The sequence below is a fragment of the Meriones unguiculatus genome, chromosome 8 (assembly GCF_030254825.1).
Source record: "Meriones unguiculatus strain TT.TT164.6M chromosome 8, Bangor_MerUng_6.1, whole genome shotgun sequence".
Lineage (NCBI taxonomy): Eukaryota > Metazoa > Chordata > Mammalia > Rodentia > Muridae > Meriones > Meriones unguiculatus.
The window spans coordinates 79545126-79572303 of record NC_083356.1 but is presented as its reverse complement, the minus strand read 5'-3'; the positions used below and the strand labels follow the sequence as shown (position 1 = coordinate 79572303).

The window sequence follows — 27178 nt, the reverse complement described above, 5'->3', positions numbered from 1 at the left end:
ATTTTATTTTACAACACCTATATAACTCAGTTTTCTAGAAACTTACTTATTCTCCCATTACCCAGGAGTAAGGGGTTGGGGGCAAGGTCCAGATTTTAGTTTAGGCCATGGCTGAGCTGAACCTTTCTGCACATGACCTTTCCTGGCCTTTCACAATCCATCTTTAATTGGCCAGCATGAGGCTCTTTCCAGTGCCACTTACCATTATATTCTGAGCCTTTAAAAGCAGCCGAGGAGGTGGCATTAGTTCAGCCAGTTTTCATTTAACTTGGAGATATGGGCTTGTTACAAACATGGAGATGCCTCATTGCAAGTCTTTGAAGTCAAGTGTTCAACTTCACCTAGACACCATGACAATCACAATGCAAGTTGGGAGCTTATTGTGCATTGACAACAACTGTATGTAGCCCTTTCAGATGGAGTGAGTGGCCTTTGGCTGGAACTGTCTTGAGCTTCATATGAGCAGATTATTTTACTACAGTGTAGACTGATGTGACCTCATATGCTGAAATGGAATGACAGGGTTGGTTGGGACATCCTGTCACTTAGTGTTTGTAATGTTTATTGTATTGTTTAGTTTCTTAGAGTCCACTGCCTTATTGAACAATAAATTACAGAACTGCCCACTTTTTTATGTTCAGAAATTCACAAATTTCACATGGAAATTTAGATTTAAAGCTTGTTTGAAATTTTCATTCATCTTCCCCAAAGGCGTTCATTCTCATGCTCATGAGTTAGTGCTCCTAGCTTGATCTAGCATTAGCTTAAGCAGCTCTAATATGGATATTTCTTACAACAGAAACAAGGCTTCCTCGTCTGATTAAAGAACAGTTACCTAAATTTGGAACAAAGTGCTAGTTAGATAAAAAAATATGCAGCTTGTGTTTTTTTTTTTTCTTTTCCAGCATTCTTACTTCACTGTGCCTGATACCAGAGAGCTTCCTAGCATACCTGAGAATGTGAGTACTTGGAAAAGGAGCATTACATTTATTTGTTTGCTGCTTATCTTTTAAAACAAAAAGGCTATGTTTTCGAGTATAATTATAATAGACTGCCAAAACAAATATAAAAAGAACAATGGGTTATAATAGCAAAAACAAATTGAAAATATCTGCAAAGTACAGACACAAGGAGGGGTATTCTTTATATTTCTCAAAAGTAATCACTGATTGACTGTTGATATTAATTTATTCTGATCTTTTTAGGACACTTTTTCATAGTTTAAAACCACCTATTAGAAGAGCATCTTAGCAGCAATGATAAGGATCATTGTTGTCTACCAGAAATCTCCATTTGAAGGAACTCAGGTATTTCCTCACAATGGAGACTTAGATTCTGCTTTCTAGTATCATAAGATAAAATGTTCTTAGCAAAGAAGTTCCCATGTAAAAGTTTATTAGGGCGGGTGTGCATATGTAGAACCACACTTCTGTTTACTTCTCAGAAAGCACATAGTAAATGAAGTAGAACATCCATCTGCACCTTCTAAGGGCTGAGAAGAAGCAAGCTAAAATGACAGATCCATAGGTTTATGTTTGCTCTCTGAACTAGCAGAGTAACCTGTCTACCTTAGGGCACATCTGTAAAATATTTTATTGTGATTATAAATCGTACAATGTAGAATAAAGCCTAAAGCAGCCACCAGAGAGGTGCTTGATACAATATAACTAGCATGAAGTCAACTCTTATTCTCTTCGGGAGATACAGTTCAGTAGTTTTGAGTGCATTCGTATCCTATTGGTCTTCAGAATTTTTTCATCTTTCAGAATTGTAGCTCTGGACCTAGCAAGCAACAACCCTCAGTGCATGGAAAACATCATTCTACTCTCTGACTATAATGTTGCCCACTTTCAAGCGCCAAATGTCAGTGGAATTATATATTGTTTGTCTTTTTTGTGTCTGGCTTATTTTACCTAACATGCCTTTAAGTTTATCTCTACTGTAGCCAGTGCCAAAATTTCTTTCCATTTAAAGAGATGTGGCCAAAATCATCCCAAAGAGGAAATTTCATAGCCTTGAATGCTTTTCTAAGAACAACGAAGTTGAGTTTGAATTCGAGAAATTAAAGGGCCAGGTACATCGTGCACAGTGCATAGCACTTGCTTAATGTGTGCAAGGATCTAAGTTTTTATAAAGCACTGTAGAAAATCAGCTCAAGAGATTAGAAAAAGACTAACAACAACAACAAAACCTAGAAAAATAACTTAATTTACTGTTACCATAAAATTGCAAACCAAGACTTTTAAGAACATAAAAAGAGGAATTGGGAGAAGCTGGAGGGATGAAAGGGAAGAAAGAAAGTTATGTCATTATATTTTAATCAAAAAGTATTATAAAAATTAAAAACTTCAAAAGATAAATAAACATCTCTAATAAAGTTTTGAAGTGTGAAATAAAAAAATTTCTGAATAAGTGTAGCTGAAGTTAAGATAAATGTAATATGGATAGAGAATAACTTGGGATGATTAACCCATTGCCATCTCCACTCTTGTCTCTATAAATCCATCAGTTTCATTTGCTTTTTTTTGAATGTTTAACATTCTGGTTTATATAAAAGGTGTGTGTGTCTGTGCATAAAATATAAAAGAAGAGTGCTCAGATTGGCTCATCTCAGAGGAAATGCTTCTCAAGCTTTGTCTTCCTTTCTTTGTAGCCTTCAGACAGTACTGCCCAGAACGCTGACGGTGCTCATGGAGCCCTAGGGAGATAGATGTGGTGGGGCCTGCTCTGTGTTTTTAGATCTGGTTAATTTATCACTGCTTAAATTGAGAGTTGGGTAATACTTGAGACAAAAAGATTCCTTTGATTTATTTTTTTTAAGCCCTAAATTTAGAAGCTACTGTTTAACAACATGCAATGGAGATCATACTAAATGTATAACTCCATAAAGTTGTTTCTTTGCCTAATGGTATATTATGAACATTTTTCTCTCCCATTCAAAGTCCATCACAGAAATCGGCACAGAAGTGCATATTGAAAATGAATGCAGGTCCCAGCTATCACCATCTCTTCCCCTACCTTGAAACTGTGCTCCTTCAAGTTTGATGGCTTTGCCCAGAACTTTCTGTGTAACTATATAGGATGACTATGGCTGAGACCCTATGTATATAGTAGGCATTTTTTTTTCTTTTTCTATATTTTTAAAATTTTTATTATAATTTGTGTACTTTCTATCCCAGCTATAGCCCCTCTCTCATCCCCTCCCAATCCCACCCTCTCTCCCTCATCTCCTCCCATGGCTCTCCCCCAGTCCACTGATGGGGGACGACCTCCTCCCCTTCCATCTGACCCTAGCCTATCAGGTCTCATCAGAACTGGCTGCATTGTCTTCTTCTGTGGCCTGGCAAGGCTGCTCCCCCCTTAGGGGGAGGTGATGTCAGAGACAGTCCCTTTTACCCTTAGTAGGGAACCCACTTGGACACTGAGATACCATGGGCTACATCGATGCAGGGGTTCTAAGTTATCTCCATGCTTGGTCCTATCAATGTCAAAATAGACCCCTGGGCCCAAATTTTTTTGGTTCTGTTGCTCTCCTTGTGGAGCTCCTGTCCTCTCTAGGTCTTACTATCTCCTCCTTCTTTCATAAGATTCCCTGCACTCTGCCTAAAGTTTGGCTATGAGTCTCAGCATCTGCTTCGATACCCTGCTGGGTAGAGCCTTTCAGAGGCCCTCTGTGGTAGGCTCCTGTCCTGTTCCCTGTTTTCTCCCTCTTCCAATGTCTATCCTGTTTGCTTTCTGAATGAGGATTGAGCATCTTACCCAGGGTCCTCCTCCTTGCTTAACTTCTTTAGGAGTACAAATTTTAGTATGTTTATCCTGTATTATATGTTTAATATCCACTTATAAGTCAGTATATACCCTGTGTGTCTTTCTGCTTCTGGGATACCTCACTCAGGATGATCTTTTCTAGTTCCCATAATTTGCCTGCAAATTTCATGATTTCTCCTTGTTTTTAATTGCTGTGTAGTATTCCATTGTGTAAATGTACCACAATTTCTGTATCCATTCCTCAGTTGTGGGACATCCAAGTTGTTTCTAGATTCTAGCTATTACGAATAAAGCTGCTATGAGCATGGTTGAGCAAATGTCCTTGTTGTATACATGAGCATTTTTGGATATATGCCTGGGAGTGGTATAGCTGGATCTTGAGGTAGCATTATTCCTAATTTTCTGAGAAAGTGCCAGATTGATTGGCATTTTTTTTAAATATAAAAATGATACTCTCCATCATTGTTGTACTTGTGATTTAAATTTTCCTAAAAGTTGTTTAGATCTGTCTACTCTGTTTTGTTTAATGATTTCTGTGCATCTGTGGTGCCAGCACCCAAACACAGAGCTTCACATTTTCTAGGCAAGTATTGTACTACCATAATACCAGCCTTAATATTTTTTGTTTAATAATATAAATAGTTTAGAAATCATATGGCCCTGCATAGTAATTAACAAAGGCCTGTAATCTCCAAGTACTCCATACTTATTCCACAGAAGCAGCTATTCCCTAGGTTTTAGCAGTTGTATCATCATTGATTGAAAGATTTTTATTTATTTATTTATGTGTCGTTTTGTTTTACTGTGTGAGTATATCCCACATAATTGTGGGGACCCAAGGAGGCTAGAAGAGGACATATCAGCCCCAGTAAATGGAGTTACAGGCAGTTGTGAGCCACCATATTGCTGCTAGGAACTAAAACTTGGGTCCATTGGAAGATGACCCATCTCTCCAGCTCCCATCATAATTTTGGGTTGGTTGGTTGATTGGTTGGTTGGTTGGTTGGTTGGTTGGTTGGTTGGTTGGTTGGTTGGTTTTTCTGTGTAGCCTTGGCTGTCCTATACTTACTTTGTAGACCAGGCTGCGTTCGAACTTACAGAGATATGTGCACTCTGCACCTCTGCCTCCTGGAGTGCTGGGATCACAGGTGTGTGCCGTTGTGCCCAGTTTCCCATCATACTTTTAACATCTCCCTGTTGCTACATGTCAAGATTTTTTTTACTTCATATATCAACTATTGATTTTGTTAAGTGAAATAAGAATCTTGATGCCCTTTCCCAGAAACCCACATACACACAAAACACTGTCTCTCATCCATATATTTCTCCTCTTTCATTCTTCCTCTGTCTTTAGGGGGAAAAGACATATTAAACCAGCAGTTAATATTTACACTTGAATGAATGCCTGCAGTAGTTAGATTATGATTCCTTTCTAGTACAACTTGTTGTAGATGAGATCTTGGGCTTAACGTCTTCCTCTTTCTTTGGCTTCATTTCATCCTGTTCAGGAAGCATTCTCCAGCAGTGTCCTAAGAGACTATGTTGCTGGAGGGGAACAGTTTTGAACTTGCAGATTGGATAGTGTGAGTGTGGGATTCTAGTTTGCAAGTCACTCTTCTTTCGGAAATGTAAAGGCATGTTCACTGGTTTCTTTTTGCTCTTGTAGTTTAGGAGGTTTGACCAATTTGATTCCTGTCATTATTTTTACATCTTTTGGCTTCTAATATCTTGAAATTGAACAATAATATACCTTAGTGGGTTCATTTTCACCCATTGTCCTGGGCATTGATCATCTTATTCACTTTGGAAAGTCACATCCTTATAGCTTACAAGTATTTTCACATTATTGTTTTGTTTTTGTTTTAATCTTCTTTTTTTCTTTTTTTGTGGCAGGTAGGATTTAAACCACCTTATGTTCATTTCCTCTCCTGTTTTCCACATTTCTTTTTTGTACTGACCTCAAGTTTATTCCACAATTTTTACATCCTTTCAAAATTTCTACTCTGGCCATCTTGTTGTTAATTATTTTTTACCTCATCTGTGAGAACTGTAATTCTTATGTTTAAAAAATAATTCTAATTCATTCTTCTCTTCTCTCTCCTGTATTGTTAGGCTTGTCAGTGGACACCCACAACAAACCCAGCTCACAAGCCTTCCCAGTCCCTACATTCCTAGCTCAGAAGCCTCCTGCTTAACAACCCTCCCTGTTCCCAACCCTCCCAGCTCAGTCTCCTGAGTAGCTGGTACTACACAGCTACATTGCCACGCCAGCTCCTGCATCTTTTATTCATTCTAGTCCTAGCTCTTGTTTGTCTTGTGACTTTCTTGTAGAGCTATGGCTAAGATGTGCCTTGTCACATTTAAGAGTGAGGCACTGAGCATCTGATCCAGAGTTCTGTGCTCATCAGCAGAGCTTGATCCCAGGAGGAACCCTAGAATTGCTGTGACTGAATTCAGAGGTGGGGACTCTTCTATATCATCAGAACCTTTTCCTTGTGAGTAGTCAGTTTTCTTCTGCCTGGGGAGTGGGTATTTTATTACCAGTGCTAAGGGAGCTAAGTGTGTTATGAGGTGACAACCCGTGCTATGGCTACCTTGGGTTAGTCCGCTTCTCTAGTTAGTGAATTTTGCCATCCTTTTTACCTGGTATCCCCTGGCCCTTCTGTTTCAGAGTTTCTAACCAGAAAACACTTACTCCCTCAGGACAGTTTCAGGAAGACAGCTGAGGAGCTGAGGGCTGGGGAGAAGAAATGTGGGGGTGAATTATTTCCATTTGTATTTGTGCCCTTTCCTAACCTTTGGAGGCTGAGCATCTCTACTTCCTGAGCTTCTTGGGCTCTGTGTGTAAACTGGGCTTGCTGCTTTTGCCATGTCCACCATCACCTCAGCCTTAGTCCAACCTTCCCTTTATCCTCCACCAACTCTAAAGCCACCTTGCACCAGGTAGTCTTCTGTTGCCTGTGTCTGTCTTGAGTATTGTTATTTTTTTTGTTTGTTTGTTTTTTGTTTTTTAGCATCCTTCGGTGTTGCTCACTATATGATGGTATCAAGCTCCTCCTTGCCCTACCATGTAATGACAGCCATAAATGTCTCAGGCATTGCCCAATTGTGCACTTAATGACAAACCAGTTTATTAGTATCATTTTATAATTTAAAAGATTGGCATCTCTCTTCTATTCTTCACTATTCGTAACTTTTAAAATGCTTTTACTTGACTTTTCCTGGAAGAGTGGTATCAGGAGAGAAAAGAAAAGCTTAGGGTTTCTCTTTGAGGAAACACCTAGGTGGATTGTCTTCTCTGCTAAATAATAACATGATAAAAAAAAAGTTAATTAGGTCTGGCTTATCTTTTTATTTTAAGGGCCAAGAATTCCTTAAGAACTTTGTTTTTAAAGTAACTGGAGATTTTTATAATTCCCCAATTCCCAGCCCCATAACTGCTGAGGTTAGAGATGTTTGTTTGAATGGTCTTTTCTGTAACACACCTTCAGCTCCTGGCTGCATTATGTCTATGTCACCTTCTCTGTCCCCACCATTTTTGAAATTTAGATTTTCTTTGCTGCTTTTGCCACTAATACACCAATTCCCTGTGTCTGATCCATTGTCCCCTACGTCCTCCTTTGCAAACCAGTAGAAGGCTGGTCTTATTTGTTTTTAAGCAGAATAGTAGTACCAATCTGCCTAGTTCCTAACGCACACCATTCCATTTTAATCCCTACCAGCTACTCTATGAGAGGAAGACATAAGTCCCATTTCACATGCACATAGCCCAGAGCTCATAGGTTTTGCTTGCTGCCTTAGTCTGCAGGTCTGTGGGGCTGTAGCAACCCCTGGTCCAAACATTTGGCCCCCTAGGGTTGACTTGTGATATTCATGAGGGGAAAAAAAAAGAAATGATATTTTATATCTGAAATACAAAACAAAGCAAGGAAGCTTTTTCTCTAAGGAGACTGAACTTTTGTGAGACCAATTTGTGTGAGTTTGACACAGAATCACTATAGCACTCTAGCCATGTTGAAATTTGCATTTTAATCTCTTGGTGATTTTTCAGGGATTAATTTGAAATGACTAAATGGCTGCATTGCAAATTGAAACAGGCAATAACCACGGGGTTGTTAATGTGATACAGTGTGCTGTCATGGACAGAACATGGGTTTCAGAGACAGCCAGACACAGGGCCCCATCACCCTGGGCTCTTGGGCTTCTTGTCTTCTTAGAATCTCAGCATTCTTATCTAGTAAAGGGAAACATGAAAAACAAAGGCCTTAAATGTTAAGTTCCAAGAACAGTACTCAGTGCCATCATAACTTTCTATTTATCCTTGTTCTAGTTTTCTGGGGATTCTAGATTCATCTCCTTGAGGTCTCAGTATGACTTCGAACTGAGGAGCATGATTTCCCGTGGCTTGTCTTTTCTGGATGTTAGCTGACCTTCTTGGTTGTGCAAATTAATGCCATCCCTCTCATGGGAGATGTCTTTTATAGAGCCACAGAAGGCTCTTTGTGGCCCCGTCATCACTGGTGTGGTGACTAGAGTGTAGGAGTCCAGTGCTTTTCATAGAAGAGGGCTCTACAGACACATGATTGTATTCACTAAAGGACCATCTAAATTTAAGAAAGTAAGCAACTGAGGGGCACGTGGCTTTTGAGACATAGAACCTAACAATGTTCTATTTTTCTAACATCAGAGAAGGGTTAATGTAAGAAGAGAAAAAGAGCTAGTACTTGTTTAATGCCCATTGTGGCTCAGGTCAGAGACCATTGGTTACTTCCTAAGCTCTTACCATAGCCAATGATATGGCTGCTAGCCCCTTTGACAGAGAAGGGAAACTCAGAGTTGTAAGTTCACTTCTGCAGTCACTGAGTGAAAACCCAGAATTCATACCTGGGTGAGTCTAATCCCAATGTGGAGATGGCTTCTAGGTCCAGGCACCAGTATCACCTGTGCTTCCCAAAGAACTCGTTAGTGAAAGCAATATGATTGCTTGCGTGGATAGCTGGTTAGTGCCACATGTCCTTTAAGGATGGGGATTAGTACCTGGAACTTGTAGATGATAGACTGTATGCTATTAATGACTGACTGGCTGGCCGGTTGGATGAATGAATGAATAAACTAATGAAGCAAGCACCCGATCCTGAGAGAGGGAAAAGAACAGCTCCTTACAACTGGTTTTTGGGCCAATTTGTCTACAAGTTGTTAATGAAAAGCAAACATGGAACATTAATTCTTTCCAAATTCAACTCCTTGTTGAAGTTAATTCTCATTATTTCTCCAATTTCTTTATTAAAATATTTTCTTGCTTTTTCCTGAAAAAAAAAAAAAAAAAAAACGTTTACTATGTAACTGCTCATCAGGGTTTCCTGTGTCTATCAACACATGTAGGAGTAAATTTTATGCAGTCAGTAATTAAATGAGCATAAATCTTTATAAATTTTAAACAGGTGACCTGCATTTAAGAAAAAGTCACAGATCATGGGCAGATGTGCATTAATAATTACATTGTAAACTGGCTGCATAGGGGATATTTTGTTTTGCACCCAGGTTTTGAAGTTTACTTTTGATTAATGGGCAATCATATAGGCCTTAATTTGAAATATTAAACAAACCTGTCTTAATTATCTGGTCAGTGTCATACCAAGTAGTTAATGATGCGAGGGAAGTGTTTAGCAGGATTGTTATGTGCGACGTTGCCCAGACTCCACTTTGTCAAAAGATGCACCGTGGTATAGAAAAGATTTATGAAGTAAGTCATCATGACTTTCACAAATAAACAAAGTTAAGATGGCAGAAGAGGACCTATTATCAAGCACTGAGATTGCCCCTCCAAGTTGTCAGATAATTGTTTACTCTAATGGTCTTTCCCTTGTACAGAGGGATAAAGCTGACTTCGGGTAACTCTGCTTTCTTTCCTGTGATATGCTTCTCTCGTTTGACTGCTCAAATGAGTTTGTGCATTTTTTTTCTTCAGCAGATTATTTTAGAACCCCAAATTTATAATTCCTTTTTAAGAATCTGGTGCCACTAAGGTAACTTAAATCACTTTTTTTTAACCACTTAAGGGCTTAAACTGTTTTTATATTATAAAAGTTAGGCCAAGTGACACAGCATGCCTAGCCTCTCAGCTACTCAGTCAGGATGCCGGAAGCTCAAGATCTGGGGACCAGTTTGGACAATGTAGCAAGACCCTCTCTCTCTTCAAATAAAAAAAATCATGTTGTAAATTATTTGAGCAAGAGTTATTTTAGGACTGAGACCTGTTTTTAGAACCACGCCTCTGGCCTAGGAATCTGCATCTAGAGTGGGCACAGTGAGTCTTTATTCATGTACAGTGGTGAGTCTCAGAGACTAATCAGATGACAGACTGAGGCAGACTAGCATCTGCTTAGAAGGCTCCAAGGAGTACCCAGCTTAGAGTCGGTTCTTTGGTTTGAGGATTATCTCATTTCCCTATGGTATTGAACCTAAGACGCTTTCTCTCTAAGCCACACGATATCCCCTCCTGGGCTCAACCCGTTCCAACCCCACCCCCAACCTCCACCTGCTTCATAACCTCAGGCATGGATCACAGTGAGTGTGAAGTCCCCAGACACTTAAGCTGGTGCTTGAGCCAACAGGCAGCAAGGAAGGAACATCTATTAGGAGGTGCACCTCAGGAGCATGACGATTGCCAGGTGTTGTTGCTCTCCTTTTTCTCTGAATTGAGACCTTCACCAAATTCTTTTTATATAAATGAGAAATAGAAGCTAAGAGTTCAAGGACTTACTGCAGCACATACCTTCTCTGAAATTCATCTTCCATGCTGCACTGCCTGGTGTACCCCTGGGATCTGAGTTCTGGCCAGACTGGGAATTGGATACCTTCATATCCCAGCTGTCCAGCCCTACAGAGAATTGGTGAGGTGGACAGTGTATAATAAAGTCCAAGCAAGGAAAGGCATCTCCTTAAGCCTAGAGACACATTGGCACTAAATAAACTGAGCCCAGAGCCCAGAGCCCAGGAAACAGCCCTCCAGGTAAGGTTCTCCTTTCCTAGCAGGTGAATTATGTGGTAGGAACTGGCAGAGGATGATGGGGCAGGTGCTTGGGCTTGGCTGTGATGGGGTTGCAATGGTCCAAGATTCTAAGCTGAGGAACAGGAAGCAGAAATACTGGGATCGACAGGAATGGTAGTTATTTAGAAGGAGGGTTGACACACTATTAAACAAATAGACACTGAAATGTTTGGACAAACAGAAGGTGTGGTGCATAGAACCTTAGAGCCGTGGAGGCCATAGAGCCAGTGAGCCATTCTTCCTCCCCTTTCCAAGTCTAATTTTGTCAAGTCCTGGGCTTACGAGTGTTTTTCATGTGTATACTAAAGCTTTCTTCTGACTTGTTTACACATTTGGATTCTTCCCCCCCCCCCCCCCCCGCACCCCTGGAATGTGGCAGTAACTCCCATTTGCCTCTTTTTCTTTCCATCTGCCATAGGCTTTGGAGAGTTTGGTTTTTTTTTTGGTTTTTTTTGTTTTTTGTTTTTTTTTTTGCTTTAGTGTGGAGCTGTTTTGCCTGCATGTATGTGTCTGTGTACCATGCTTGTGCATGGTGTCCACAGAGGCCAGAAGAGATTTCAGATCCTTTTGAACTGGAGTTACAGAAAGTTGTGAGCTACCATGTGGATGCTGGGAATTGAACCCAGGTCCTGTGGAAGAGTAGCCAGTGCTCTTAACTTCTGAGCCATCTCTGCAACCTCAAGGAGATCTTTTTGACACACAATTGTGATCCTTTCTTCTTTCCTGTGAGCCTTTCATCAGCACTGAGTAGTTAATTGATCACCTCATCTGGCTCACAGCCTGATTTTCAGTCTGGTGCCTTTTTCTTCCTGATATACTACACCATCTCTGCTAGACCACTCTCCTGTGCCCCACTCATACCAGAGCCAAGGGACAGGTAGTCTTCAACCACTTTTTTCCTCCACATATGGATTTATTCTTTCAACAAATTGCTAGATGTTGGGATTTGTAATTTGCACAAAGGTACTCAGCCTAGTACAGAAAAAAATGTACTTAAATCTGAGTTACTATAAGATAGGGACAAATTGCCATGGAAACACAAAGGAGCATTGGCAGAGGAGTCCAGGAACTTCCAGGAGGTGTCACAAGGGCTGACCTTGTCAAATAAATGGACATGTTTAGAGCAAAGAAGAGTATTCTGGGAAGAAGTAAAGGCCTGGTGGGTGGGAAATGGCAGGGCAAGACTGAGAAGTTGAGGTTTACTGTGGGCCTAAAGCTTTTGGGCACTTAACAGCAAAAGGGAGATCCCTGTCTCCAAGGGGCTTTCTCTGAGCCCAAGCTTGGCAGGAGCTAAGAGTAAGCCAAGGCCCGCTCTGGCCCGCAAGTGCTCACCAGTCCAAGAAGTTCCTGGGTTGTGGCCGTTGGCACTCCCTCCCACTCTGGCGGGTGGCATCCCAGAAGGAAAGAGGCAGGGGAGGAAGCAGATAAGAGAGACAGCTTCTGTTTAGACACAAATATCTTGGTGATCAGCACAGATGGAATGAGAAATACCAAAAAAAGTACATGACAGTTTAGAAAGAATTTGGCTAAATGTTACATATTTTTAACATACCTGTGTAGAGTTTTGGACCAAGCACCTGAGTCCCTCTGATCTTGACTGGGAATTGGGTCCTGCCTCATTTGAGTGGTGTTTTTTTATTTCAGAAACACACCCTTCCCTATCCAACAAAAGTATCCTTGTGATTTTTTTTCCTCCCACCAAAATAAGGCACAGGATTTGTCTCTGACGCTGTGTCTCCCTATTTGGACGGCAAGCTGTGTAACATATTTCTCCTCAGCGTGAAGCTTCTTGGCAGACTCTTGAGGCCACGTTTTGGTGGCTTCAGAGTTATCTTTGGATCTGTCAAAAGTGCTAATGGGCTTTCTGGCCTTCTTTAAGCTCCTCATTTCTATTTTCTTGTTACTTCTATCCTCTTCTAAAAGAAAAATTCACATAATTCATCAGCATTTAAGCTCTCTCTGAAATGCTCAGCTGAGGGTCTTGTGTTTTTGTTTGTGAAAACTGCTCTGCCGTGTCACTGGCTCGGGAACAAACCCCACCCTGACATCATTAACTCAGTGCTCCTCAGTCCACTAGGCAGAGAAATGCTTCTTGCCCAGCTTCATCCGCCTTTCGTGCTCATTTTATTTTTTTCATGGAGTTTGTTAGGAGGCAAGCTGGTATAGTGGTTAACAGATAAGTTTTAGATTTAAGAGACCTACTCTTGGCTCTGCCCTTTCTAACCGGGTGATCTTTAAAAACAACTAAGGCATTCTAAGCTTTAGTTTCCCCATGGAGACATAGTAATGCCTACCTAAAGGTTATTAGAAGGAATAAAAAGAACATAGGTAAATCACACATTGTCTGGCATGTAAGGATTTCTCTATAAATAGGCAACAATTTCTGGGAGTAGGGGGGATTACCCCTTTTTTGCACATATATTTCCTTTTTCCCCACATACTCAATATTATTTTGCATATGATATTTTAACTTATCCCTTAAGGTATTATATATTTAAACCCTAGATTGCATTTTCTGTTGTTCACATATCATGTACCCTTGTCATTTTACATTACTTTCCTGTGCCTCTGTTTTGCAACTTTAAATAGAGTAAGTTACACCAAGTACAAGGAATGGCTTTTAGGTTAAACAAGTTGACCTGTGTAAAGCCTCATCCTAGTGGATAGGGAGTGAGCAATATCAAGGAGGGACAGTATAGAGGACTAGTCAGTGTACAGGGCTATCAATCCTCTTGTTCTTTATTTGTGAAGTTTGGTGGTTAGCCTACTTCTCTGGTCGAATAGTAATAAATCATGAGATAAGTGCTCATTATTATCCTCAACTATAATATTGTTGAAAAGCACATTATGCTATTTTGCATATAAAATCTACTGCTTTGCTTAAATTATAGGTTGTGGATCTTTAATCATGATAAACTGCCACTTGTAGCAATAGCATTCTTTCCCTCCTTTCGTTTCCCGAGAATTATATTGTGCAGCACTGAAACCCTTTAACATTGAAGAAATTAGCATATTTGTGTGTATTATTAACGTCAGGTGGATATAGAAAGGGTTGAAGAAATGAAATGTTCTCTATTTCCCTGCTTAAATCTGAAGAGTTCTAATCCATAATGCTAATTAAAGGAATGAAATCCAGGTTACAGGGGGAAAACAAAAGCTGGCTAAAATATTCTAGTGCCACAACTTGCTACTGTTTATCTATATTGTCACCCTTTTGAGTGAAATGCTTGGGAGGTGTAAGTCTTTGAAACTGCTTTAATTCTAGCAGAGCCAGTTGGAGAGTGTATGCTATGGATACCAACAGTAAGGGTGGGGCAGGCAAAGCCCTGCCTTTGTACTAGGATCTACTGGGTAGAAACAGGCCCTGTTCCTGAAGCTTAGACACTTTCTTTTGCTAGGATGCATGGCACACGTAGTGCGTTGGAAAAGCTCTACAGCCTAGGGTCCAAAGATCAGAGGAGAGTCCTGTCTTCATGGCTTATTAGACCATTTGATCTTGGAGAATCTCCTTCAGCCTTAGTCTCCTCGTTTTGAGATTGTAGAATTCCTGTGCCTCTCATCCTTTGGAGCAACATGGAAAGCAAACACATTGCTGTGTACGACCTTGAGTTGTAACCCATAATCACCACACAAAGATACAGTTGCTCAGGCTGCTCATCTCCAAGGCCTCTTTGAACTTTGCATTTCATGATTTCCCAGGTAGAAAGAGTTGGGCAGGGGAAGAGGCGCACATGCCTTCTGATTATTTGCTCTTTCTCCTGATTTTATGAGATACTATTCGTAATAAGAACAAACAAACTAAGCCACAAGCCTTGCTTTCTTCTTTCTCCTAGAGAAATCTGACAGAATATTTTGTGGCTGTGGATGTGAACAACATGTTGCATCTGTACGCCAGCATGCTGTACGAGCGCCGGATCCTCATCATCTGCAGCAAGCTCAGCACCGTGAGTAGACCGTCCCGAGACGGCTTTGCAGTCATCTAATTTTAATTGAAAGATGTATCGGCAAGATTAAAGAAAATTTTAGGAAAATGAATCAGCCACATTCCCCTCATATGGTAATACATCATCGTCATTAATTATTCATGTCCCTTTACAGTGTCAAAGCCCATTTCATTTATTCTTACAGTCTCATGATCAATTATAAATAGTTTTCTGCCTATCTCCACATAAGCTTATTTTTTGTCATTTCTTTAAAATGTTGGCACTGTATTCCATTGTAGAGATGTAGCCGTGATTTACTAAAGTTTTCTTTTCTTGGTAGTCATTTAGGTTGTTCATAGATAAATCCTCTAGTAGGTGATACTATAGCAAACATCTTTGAGCTAGTTCCCTTTGATTGGAACAGCCCACATGTATATGGGTACTATGTAAATAATAAATATTCTAAGCAGTGGGACCTCTGGTCAAATTCTTTGATAAGCACCAAGAATCAGGGGCTGCCAGATTGTTTCCCCAGAAGGCTGGGCCTGTGCACAGTGAATGTTGTCATCTGTATACAAGTGAAACACTTTCACTGCAGACTTTGCTAGGATTGTCTGTGTCTTTGTGTGTGCTGTCTGTGTGCTTGTGCTTCATTTTAACCTTGTGATAAAAAATAGGTATAAAATGAAATATTAAGTTTTAACTTTGATATCTTTGTTTAGAGATAACTATTTTCTATGTGGATTTTGTTAATGTCTTTTCCCATTTACCTTTGAGGGGTTTTGATGGTTTGTTGTTTTGTGAATTTTAAAGAAATTGAGGGTGTGTGTGTGTGTGTGTGTGTGTGTGTGTGTGTGTGTTTGGAAGTGAATGTCTGCAAATGCCAATGCATTTGTGTGCATGTAGAGACCCAAGGTTGATGATGCCAGGTGGCTTTCTTTACCTTATATATGGGGCCAGTCTCTTGTTGAACCTGGCACTCGATGTTTCCACCGTCTTGTTTAGCCAGGGATTCCCTGTCTCATCTTCCTGCCTTCTGAGATGACTGGCAAGCTGCCACCCCACCCAATTTTTTTGGTGTTTCAAGACAGGTTTTCTCTGTGCAGCCTTGGCTGCCCTTGAACTCACAGAGATCCACCTGCCTCTGCCTCCCAAGTACTGGGATTAAAGGAGTGTGTCACCACTGCCTGGCTTCCACCCAGCTTTTTTATGTGAGATCAGGAAATTTGAACTCCAGTCTTCCCACTTTCATGCCAGTGCTTTACCCACTAAGCTGTCTCTCGAATCCTATTTTTGCTGTTTGTGAAAGGGTTTTTGCTTTATAATCCAGACTAGTCTTGAACTCACTAAGTAGCCCACGTTGCTCTCAAACTCATGCTGGCATTCCTACTTCAGCCTGGGATTCAAGTGTGGGCCACCATGCCCAGACTGAGGTTTTTCTCATAAATTAGAGTGAGTTCTTCATATATTGTGTTAATAAGAACTTTTGCTGTATGTTTAACACAATTTTTTATTTATATTTTAATATTTCACTTAAGTATAGTTAATAATCTTATTATGAAAGTACATTCCAGAAGATTGATTATATGTAGATCTATTTCAAAAAGTTTTGACAAAAAAAGAAGATAGAGGGCTACAATCAGGATATAAAATGAATAAGTTATAAAGAAATAAAAAAAAAATTTAAAAATATGAGAATATTTAAAATATAAAAGAAACAATTAAAAAAAAAAAGATGCCAAGCCCAAGGGGCAGAGACAAAATAGTTCCTGTACCAAAAGTTAAGAATCAATGGTGGTTAAGACTTTACAACTCTGGAAATGAGAAGATAGTGAAGCAATGTCACCAACTCTTAACCCAGAATTCTATATCTATCTAGTAGAAGCCAGAAGAGGGTGCGGCTGCCTCACCACACCTGTCAACACCTGAAGTCTGCAGTCTGTACTGTGCACACCCTTGTGAGTGAAGTATAACCAGTCACTCTGTGTGTCCAGATGACTTTGTCTCACATTGCATTTCAATAGTCAACATCAAACAAAAACTTCTGCTTTCCTTGAGTAAAAGAGACCCTATTCACAGCATACTCTTTATATAAAGCCCAGTAGCAACCCAGAAGTGTGGGTGTAGAAAGCAAATGAGAGAGTGGAAAGGAGTGGGGAAGGGATCATGACCTGACTGGAGAAACGCCTTGTTGAGAAAGTGCTTCTCACTACCTCATTCTGCCTCTAGGCCACGTAGAGGAAGTGCTCCTGTAGAGAAGCAAGAGCTTAGCCAGAAGCAAGGTCTACCCAGTCTTTGTTTCTCCTCTTCTGCTGGAGCTTTCCAAAGTACACACCAACATTATACAGAGACTCCCAAGCCTTATCAACAAAGCATGGGCCAGGGAGGTGACTCTGAAGGTAAAGAATTTGCTGTCAAGGCTGATAATCTGAGTTCAGTTTCTGAGACCCACATTGTGGTAGTGGAAGGAAAGAACCTACTACTGCAATTTGCCCTTTGACCTCCACATTCACGCATGCATACAAACATAAATAAATGTTTACAAGGAACAACTTTCTGTGATCACATCCACTTCATCCCATTTATCCCATTTCTGTTCTTCCCTTTATCCCTTTCAGATTCTCCCCTTTAGAATAAAGTTCCTCAAAAATAATCTGTTTCCTGTCTAGTCCCTCTGCTTTCACTCACTCCTGGTCATTTTACTGATGCAGCTTTGATTGAGCCACTGATGACCTCATGTTAGTAAAATGAAAATAAGTTAATACTTGCAACATCTTAGAACATGGTCTGCCATGCAGTATGTGTATGTTCATAATACATCAATAAATACTTTAATGAGAGGTCAGAAGTGATTATTTAAACAAGAAGATTAATTCTTTGTTGTGTGATTGAGTTAAGGGTAAGGAGAATCACGAAGTGGGCTGTTGCTAAGGTTTCAAGTATGCATTATTTTTAGTTTTTTTGTGGGGAGGGTTGTGGGATTTTGTTTGCTTACAGAGAGTTGACTGGGCTCTGTGATTGGTGATGAAACAACCCTCTTTGAGGGAGATGGGGTTCTGCTCCCAGCCAGAGGCACTTGGTTGAAGGAGCTGAGCAGACAAAAGTTGGGTTCAAGCCTTTGGTCCTCTCCAGATTCAGGATTTGGAGGTCTTCTCCTTATTGCCTCTGACTTCATCCAGCACAGCTTTTACTTATTCTATAGATGAGGCAGATGTGAAGGCTGTTTCAGCCTGAGGTGTCCTGAGGACCCTGATAGAAGATCCTGATGTGGCTATAGTACCTCAACAAACCACATGTTCTCTAGTTTGCCTGATAAGATGTAGCTGAGTGCTCCTCAGAGCTATTGAGGATCTGAAAGATAAAGGCTACCAAGCACTCCAGAGAACAACTTCTGTAAAACAGACTGTGTGTCTGGAGACAAACCTAATGCTGCTTAGTTCGCTGTCAGATAATATGTATCCCAGGGTCTCCTGGTCAATAACGTTGTGATATTCTATATAAGACAAATGTAAGTTTTTGTTCTCTTTGCTCAGTTAATGTTTATTGATTGTTTTCCTTTATAAATGATAAATAGGGAAGACTTAGCTAAATCTTGTTCTCTGATTTCTTGGAACACAAAGACCCCATTTTTCTTCTGTATTTTCATGTCCAAGTTAAACTCATTGCTTTTTGGAAATACTGCGGATAGCTAGTATATCAAAGATAGAAACATTTTAGAAACAATACCTTATAATACTATGATCACTACAAGTACTTTATATAGCAGCCTGTTCATTTTAGAAAGTGGGAAAAAAGACTTGCTTGGGGTCAATGTACTAGTCAGAGAGAAAGGAAGAGAGAGAGTCACAAAACAGATCATGACATTGTGTAGAAGGAATCTTCTAGAAAGGAAGAAACAGCCAGGGACTATGCATACAGGGGAATCTCAGCCTTTTAAAAATTCTTACCGTTGCCACCAGGTTATATTGCTTGGGCACTCTTTTGTATAGGAGCCACCACTAGAACCAGAGAAAAGATGTTAGGCACATCCACCCCACTAAGAAAATTAGAAAACTCTTACAAAAAGCCAAAATGATAAGAGCTGGTGGATAGGGTGACTGGCTGAGCTGGTAGTGCTGATTTGGATGAAGAATAAGGCCAGACTACATAGTAATTCGAGGTTTTGTGTAGCTCCAGGACTACTAGAGGTCACAGATGGCATCTGCTAAATGAATGTCTAAATCACCTTTACGTAGACCCACACTCAGTACTAAACAAGGCAGGTCCTTGGTTTACTACCACTTCTTCAAGTTAACCTTTCTGAGCCATGTACTGTGTCTGTTAGGTGCTATGTAACATAATTCTTATTCATGCTCATATATGCACAGGCATATTTGCATGTGTGTATGTCTATTCCATCTATGATTATCATATTCTCTTTAGTTTTTGTGACAACCCCAGGAGCAACGTTGTTTTATTCTCCTTTTGCACATAAAAATATTAGCAACCAAAAATGTTCTGTCCAAGATGAGCTGAAGAGATAAAATTAAAACCCACTTCTTTTGGTTCCAGGCTCCTCTGGCTACCTCATACTGCCTTCTTGGTAACTCTCCACTTGTCATGAGTTTCTCATGACACTTGTACATCCAGAAACGTTCTTGGCATGATTCCACCAACCGTAGGTCTGAATGCCTAGTGTTGCCTTCACATGCACACAGTAAGCTTTTCGCTTCAGGTTTCATGAGTAACAATCCTTTCATGTGCCCAGCGCCACTCTGGGCACCAGTGATACACACCTCCCTCTCTCTGCCAAGGTTCCTTCCTTTACCACTGTCAGTGCATTGTTAGACTCCACCTCAGCCCAGTCTCCCCAGCTATCCTGATCAAAGCCCTGGCAGGACCCTGAGCCAGCACAGTGGCTTCAGGAGTCATGGGCTGCCCTTCCACCTTTCTCTCTCTTGGCCCTAACTGTCCCCTTTATAAATTAGGAGTGGTACAAGAACTTTCAAAACCCCAGACTTTTTGGTTAAATTGATAAAAAGGCATGTCTACTTTACTAAGGATTTTATTTAGCCTCTCCAAAGGATGGGTTTAAACAAATACTTAATAAGGAAGCTCAATTAAATAATGGTTTTGCTCCCAAAACCATTATGCATAATTATTTGTATGGATCCTGTAACTATGAAGACTAATATTTTTCTGATGATATGTCGCTTAGAAAAAAATTGAAAAAAAAAAAAACAACTAACATAAAACCATTTCTCAGTTTCTTCCAAGCTAGAGAAACACACATTTTCCCTGAGACTGTAGGACTCGGGTAGAGCCTCTGTATTAGTGCCCTGGACAAATGGTAGGTGATAATTGTGTCTTCTCGCCAGCACCCCCAGCCTGGCCTTTGTAGATGTTTCAGTGTTCAAGAGAAGTCCTGGATCCTTTCCCAACCTTGCCTGTCCCATCACACTCACTCACACAGACAGCAATCCATTGTCTGAGCACACCATCTGCTCTGGTGACCTGAGAAAGGACAGTTTGTAGCTGAGGCAGATTTTCAGATTTGTGTTAATTTTCACTTCTTTTTGGAGTAACTCCTCCTTACCATGGCCGTGTCAGCCCAAGCACTGGCTGGGCATCTTACCAGCATGTTCAGAGCTTCCCTGGTTCTTCTGCACTAGAACAAACTAATCCTGTTTGCTTATCTGTAGCCCTTGAAGCAAAGAAGAGAGTGGCAGTTTAAGAAGGTTTGAAACATTGGACGAGAGCCAGGGCCTCTTTGCCTGCACACTCCACTCTGCATGTTCCAGCCGTAGGAACAAACTACATTATTTTGTTTCAAACTGTGCTCAAGGGAAGCCAAGACCTTGTAACTGGAAACTTCCCAAACAGTGAAGTCTAAGACTAAATTTAGTGTTCTATTTAAAAAATGAAATAAATGGAACATTTTGTTTGTTCATCTTTTATATGTTGAGAGAGGGGGGTGGGGTTGAGATTAACCTAGTCACACTGACAACCTAAGAAGAGTATTCAAAGAAGTGAGAAGCAAACTAATCCTTTTGGTGAAGAGGGAAATCCTTAACAAAATGTAATGAAGTGGCATGAAATACAGACTCGGCAGCCAAACTCGAAAGTGGCTTAGCCTCTCTAATCTCCATTACACAAAATTTTATTGTGGCTTAGAGAATATGAAAAACTGTTAAAAATAAATGAAAGAAACCTCCACTGATAGGAAATAGGAGAAAAGATTGCTATGTTTTATTTATGTGGGTTTTCTTTAACATAAATATAATTAACTGCTTTTTGAACTGTATTCATTTAATTACGTTTAAGTTGGTTTTCTCCTGTTCACCTTGAACTGTAACTGGAGCAAAATGAACCTTCTGATGTTGAGGAGAGTGTAATATAATACGGTGTGTTAGCAGTAGAATCGGTGATCTTTGATACAACTTCACTGATTTTCATCCTCCTCTGCTTCTTCTGTAGTTTGAACAAACACCAAACACCTGCTTTGGACTAGACAGAGAGTTCAGATTGTTAGCAATTCCCAAATGCTCTTAGAAACACCCAGAAAACGTGCTAAAATGTAGGTTCATAGACAGCATCTCCAAACACTGGTTCAAAAGGTCTAGTATAGAGCCCAGGATTTGTCTTTTCCCTGTTGATTGGTAAGCAGCCACATTTGGTACGATGGAGCACACTCTTCTTCCCTGGCAGAAGCAATATTAATTTGTTGGTGTTGTTGGTTGTGTAGCCCTGGTTCATCTCCACATAGAACTGTATAACGAAGACTGTATATTTTGTTTAGAAGACAGGCTAGTACTTTGAACTTTTTCAAGAGTTTTGGTTGTGGCCTTGGCCGGTCTAGAGAAGGGCATCAGAAAGCATAATCTATCCAGCTTCTCATAACACTGTGAAGGCCAGGGCAACCCACCATGTGACTCAGGGCTCATGGGTGATAATAGATCCAGAGGCATGATAGTTCTTTTTAGTCATTTCATTAAAACATGCCTAAAATTTTATTATTTGAACAATAGGAGCAATTTGCACAATAAATTTGGATATTGTTGTTGTTGGTGTGTGCGTGTGTGTGTGTGTGTGTGTGTGTGTGTGTGTGTGTGTTGTCCTCACCTGTAAGATATATATGGAGACTAGAGACTAACATTGGGATGTCTTTCCTCTGTCATTTCTCTGCATTATTACTATTGTTGTTGTTTGTTTGTTTAGAGGCAGTTTATCATTCAGCCTGAAGCTAGTTATTTGCACTAGGTTGGCTGGCCAGTGAGTTTCCAGGATCCTCCTGTCTCCAGCCCTCAACTCGGGGTTACAAGCATGTACTGCCACACCCACCTTTTTTTATGTGTTCTAGGAATTTAAATTCAAGTACTCATGCTTATGAAACAGTCTTTTTACCCACTGAAATGTCTCCCGGCTCTAGGTGTTCTTTGGGTTTTAGCAGTAACGGATTATTTATGACTCATAAATCACACCTTTACCCTAGAAATGTAAATGGGCAATATGAAAATCACTTCCCTCTATTGAATGGCAGAGAAACACTTAAAGAAATGCTCAACGTCCTTAGTCATCAGGGAAATGCAAATCAAAACGACCCTGAGATTTCACCTTACACCCATCAGAATGGCTAAGCTCAAAAACTCAAGTGACAACACATGCTGGAGAGGATGTGGAGAAAGGGGAACCTCCTCCATTGCTGGTGGGAATGTAAACTTGTACAACCACTCTGGAAATCAATCTGGCGCTTTCCCTGACAATTAGGAATAGCTTCCTCAAGATCCAGCTATAGCACTCCTGGGCATATCTCCAAAAGATACTCAAGTATACAACAAGGATATTTGCTTAACCATGTTTATAGCAGCTTTATTTGTAATAGCCAGAAACTGGAAACAACCCAGATGTCCCTCAAACTGAGGAATGGATACAGAAATTGTGGTATATCTACACAATGGAATACTACTCAGCAATAAAAAAACAAGGAAATCATGAAATTTGCAGGCAAATGGTGAAAACTAGAAAAGATCATCCTGAGTGAGGTATCCCAGAAGGAGAAAGACACACAGGGTATATACTCACTCATAAGTGGATATTAGATATATAATATAGGATAAACATACTAAAATCTATACACCTAAAGAAACTAATCAAGAAGGAGGACTCTGGTTAAGATGCTCAATCCCCATTCAGAAAGGCAAAGAGGATGGACATCAGAAGAGGGAGAAAACAGGGAACAGGACAGGAGCCTACCACAGAGGGCCTCTGAAAGGCTCTACCCTGCAGGGTATCAGAACAGATGCTGAGACTTACAGTCAAACTTTGGGCAGAGTGCAGGGAATCTTATGAAAGAAGGGGGAGATAGTAAGACCTGGAGAGGACAGGAGCTCCACAAGGAGAGCAACGGAACCAAAAAATCTGGGCTCATGGGTTTTTTCTGAGACTGAAACTCCAACCAAGGACCATTCATGGAGATAACCTAGAACCCCTGCACAGATGTAGCCCGTGGCAGCTCAGTGTCCAAGTGGGTTCCATAGTACATGGGAACAGGGACTGTCTCTGACATGAACTGATTGGCCTGCTCTTTGATCACCTCCCCCTGAGGGGGGGGAGGAGCAGCTTTACCAGGCCACAGGGGAAGACAATGCAGCCACTCCTGATGAGACCTGATAGACTAAGATCAGAAGGAAGGAGAGGAGGAACTCCCCTGTCAATGGACTTGGGAGGGATATGGGTGGAGAAGGGGAAGAAGGGTGGGATTGGGAGGGGAAGAGGGAGGGAGCTACATACAGGGGGGATATAAAGTGAATAAACTGTAATAAATAAAAATAAATCACTCCCCTCTTAATATGTTTGAAAATCTGTAAATGGGGACCACTTTGGCAGACATTGCAAAGACATTCATTAGGAAAGCAACAGGGAAGCAGTATGTACTGTGTTAGGATTTATAATTTTCTCTGATGGTTTTGATGATGGCAAGTATGGTCACTTTGGTGTGCTATGAGATTAGGCCATGCACTCATAGATTTGTATAAACAAAAGAGAAATTCACAGGGTTGCTTTTCTGCTAGCTTGATGGCTGTATTGAATCTCCTAGCTAGATGCCTCAGACAGTCCTGTTGAAGTACAGAAAATTAGATTTTGAGTCAGGGTCATTCTGTTCTGATTCTGCCTGTCTCTGCCATGCCCTCTCTCCCATGAGCCATTTTCTAGCCACGTGACCATGATCAAATTGACCTCTGACATCTCTCTGCTGTTTCTCTAACAGTGGTAAAGGGTTCATGATCACAGATGAGGTAAAACCATAACCCAGCACTGGCCACGCACTGCTCATTCCATGAATGCCACTTGACACTGAATGCCATCTTTGTATGCAGTGACCCCCTGACCTGACTTTCAGAAGCAAAGAAGGTGGTCGAGATCCTGGAGAGTTTTGCAGACTCTGTGTGTATAACTGATGGTGGTGATGGTAAACTCCTCAAACCACAAGAATAATCATAGCAACGTGTAGGTTTTGCATTTCCACTCGTGTCTCACTAGTCACTCAGTCACTGTCTACAAGCTCATTCAACAGAGCTTGGCCCAACGAGCTGCTGTGCTCACATGGCTCAGTGTTCACCTGGCCTCCCGAAGGAAGGAACACAAGCAGCCTCTCAGTCTTCATTCACCCAGCTCTAAAAGCTCTGAGGCATCAGTCTCTGCTGCCTGATGCTCGCCCCAGGCAGAATCAGAGATTCCTTCTGTGTAGGCTGACATACTTAAACTTCTATTATAGCACCTCTTTCATAATGCTTTTGTGTTGAAGTTGATTGTTTGCATTTTGATCTTTCTCTGTCTATTTTAACTTGCTTGAGGGCATGGAGTGTACACATAGTGGATGCTCAGTAATTGTCCGATTAATACAGATCAGAGCACAGAGGCAGCTTCATGAGAGCAGAGAGCACAGACTCAGGAGCCTGGCTTCCAAGGGTTCATATCCTAGGTCAGTCCTGAGCTGTGTGACTATAGGCAAACTTCCTTACCTGCAGAATGGAGACATTAATCCCATGTAAAGACGATCATGCCAATGGCTGGTCTGGGCTTTAGTCTTTCTGAGTTTGCTCTCTCTTCCTATGGTTGGATTTAGGATTTGCTCCATAAGGGAGGCTTTTCATCTACTCATGCAAGGTTAGGAACTCACCACCCAGTTCCTTCCTCCTTTCTTTCCCCATTGGTACTGTTCATGACTCCCAATTTAGTTATGTCAAGTTTCATTTGTTTGTTTATTTGTTTTTCAAGACAGTCTCTCTATATAGCTTTGGCTGTCCTGGCACTCATTCTGTGGACCAGTCTGGCCTCAAACAATAAATAAAATAAAATTAAAAAAGCTCTGCCTCCTGAGTCCTTGGACTGAAGGTATGTACCACCACCCCTGGCTTACTAGGTTTCTTTGGGGGTGGGAAGGAAGCATCATTCTTCATTAAAACTAATGATATAAATCCATTAGTTAAACATAAACTATAATATTAGGAGATTTGAAAGTAGATACAAATCTACTCAGACTTAATGAGGTGGCCGACTGATTTCTCTCTGAGTGCCAGCTTTGATCCACTGATGACAAATGCACGTTAGAAGGATCCTGAGGCCATCTTCTTGTTCAGCAATGGCTATCACAGGCATAGAATAGAGGTGCAGCCACACAGTTGCTGTCTGTCTTTACATGGCTTTTTATTAATCATGCAACCTTCCCTTTTTCTTTTCACCTTAAAGATGAAAAGAAGTGCTTTCCTCTCTTGTGGTGGCTTCTTCCCGATGTAGCTTACCTTGCTGTAGCTTTTGCCTCATCTTAGGTAGCTAACACTTTTCTCTGGCAGTTTTATTTGCTTTGATGTTTTGAAGTGTCAAATCTTGGCAGGAAAGCGTTTTACTCTGATTAATAACTTGCTCTAATTACTCTAGCTAGGAGGTAGCTGTAAAAAGAAAATGGAAAGAGAAGGAATTGAGTGAGATACCTGAGGAAGCTGCTTCTCAACTGGATCATGGAGTTCTTAGAGACCTGACTCTACATGACTACATTGGAATTTGTTTGGCTTTGGTTTTTCTTCCCCTAAAGATAATAGAGGAGGAGAGCTAAGCTGAGTTCCACCAACTACAAGAGAAACTACTTGAAGAAAGGGTACTCCCCTTATCCTCTTAAGAGGAGCACTGTGTGTTATCTTCTAAGAGGGACATTCTTTGCTCTTCTCTTCACACATTAGGCTTAGGCTTCTGTCTAAACCAGTGGAAAGCTGATTGACTTTAAAAGCCAGCTTTACCCCTAATATAGTCAGTATAGTTGGAACATAGTCAAACCACTTATAATTTAAGAGTTTTTCTTTACAATGAGTTTTACTCACAGAGTACCTGAAAACTTTTTGCTGATTCTACAGTGGATTTCCCCACTTGAAAATAATTTATAATTAAAAGCAAAAATCACAGCACAGTATGAGTCACAGCATCACTTATTTCCTGATAGTCACTAAGATTATAAGTAAAGAACTAGTTCTCAAGCTGAGAATGCTAATAAGTTCCCCAAGACATAACATTCTCTAAGCCATAGATGATTCTTGTTGAAATTCATGGACTTTAAAGTTACAAATCTACAGCTCTTCTCTGTTCTTTATTTCATCAGTTTGTTTTTGTTTAAACACAGAGGGGAAATCCAGATGTCTGTAACCCTGTGAAGCAGGTGTCAGTCTGATTGTTTAACATTCTCAGCTCAAGGATGTGAAGAATGACTGCAACCATCCGATCCCCCATGCCAGCCTTTAGATCCTGGAGTCACAATACTTTCTCAAAAATGTGCAGTTTCCGGTGGTGATCTATTAAGTGACTGCAGTTTGCCGGAATGCTGGGTGACCTTGCCTACCATTACTCTTGACGTTAAGCTGGGGCAGTCTCATGTTCCTCAAACACTTGACCCAGCACCTGCCTGGTGTCAGGCAACGCAGGAAATAAGGAAGCACTTTGAATATAGTCCCTGTCCTTGTGGAACTGCAGCTGGAGCCATGCCCCGGGTCTCCTCCCGTCATTGTCCTCTGAGCTCTTCCGCATGTTGAGGGGAGATGGAGTAGGCATAGAGAAAGGCTGTGCTCTCCAGCAGAGGAAAAGGCGACACTTAGTAGTTTAGGAGTTTGGGGGGATGGGATCATTGCGGGAGCAAAGGTAAGAAACAGACTTTGAAAATAGACCTGGGCTGATTTCTGCTTGGCCAGTACAGCTGCAGAAGGTAAAGAGAAATAGAAGAAGGGCATCCTTCATGTCAAAGGATGGTGTTCGTCTAGAGTCAAAGCTGCAAGGGCACAGGGATCTTGCAGGTCAGCCTCTAACTTTGCATGTAGAAGAAATTAAGACCCAGGAATGGTAATAGTTTGCTCAGTTGAAAAAGACAGTGGATAACTTCCTTTTAAGTACATGAGAAGAAACCTGGCAGAAAACA

The 27178-nt window shown here is 40.8% G+C and overlaps 1 protein-coding gene across 15 annotated transcripts in view; it reads left to right on the top strand.

The window, feature by feature from the left end:
* Dennd1a (DENN domain containing 1A) overlaps positions 1-27178 on the top strand; it is a 477089-nt gene that overhangs the window by 240567 nt on the left and 209344 nt on the right. For 12 of the 15 annotated variants that reach the window (XM_060390076.1, XM_021633350.2, XM_021633349.2 and 9 more), the window contains 2 exons: positions 906-959; positions 14653-14763. In XM_060390076.1, coding sequence (XP_060246059.1) covers positions 906-959; positions 14653-14763 — 165 coding nt within the window. Of the gene's footprint in view, positions 1-905; positions 960-1205; positions 1308-14652; positions 14764-27178 lie in introns of all 15 variants that reach the window. The other 3 variants (XM_060390074.1, XM_060390070.1, XM_060390077.1) reach the window with 2 other exon arrangements.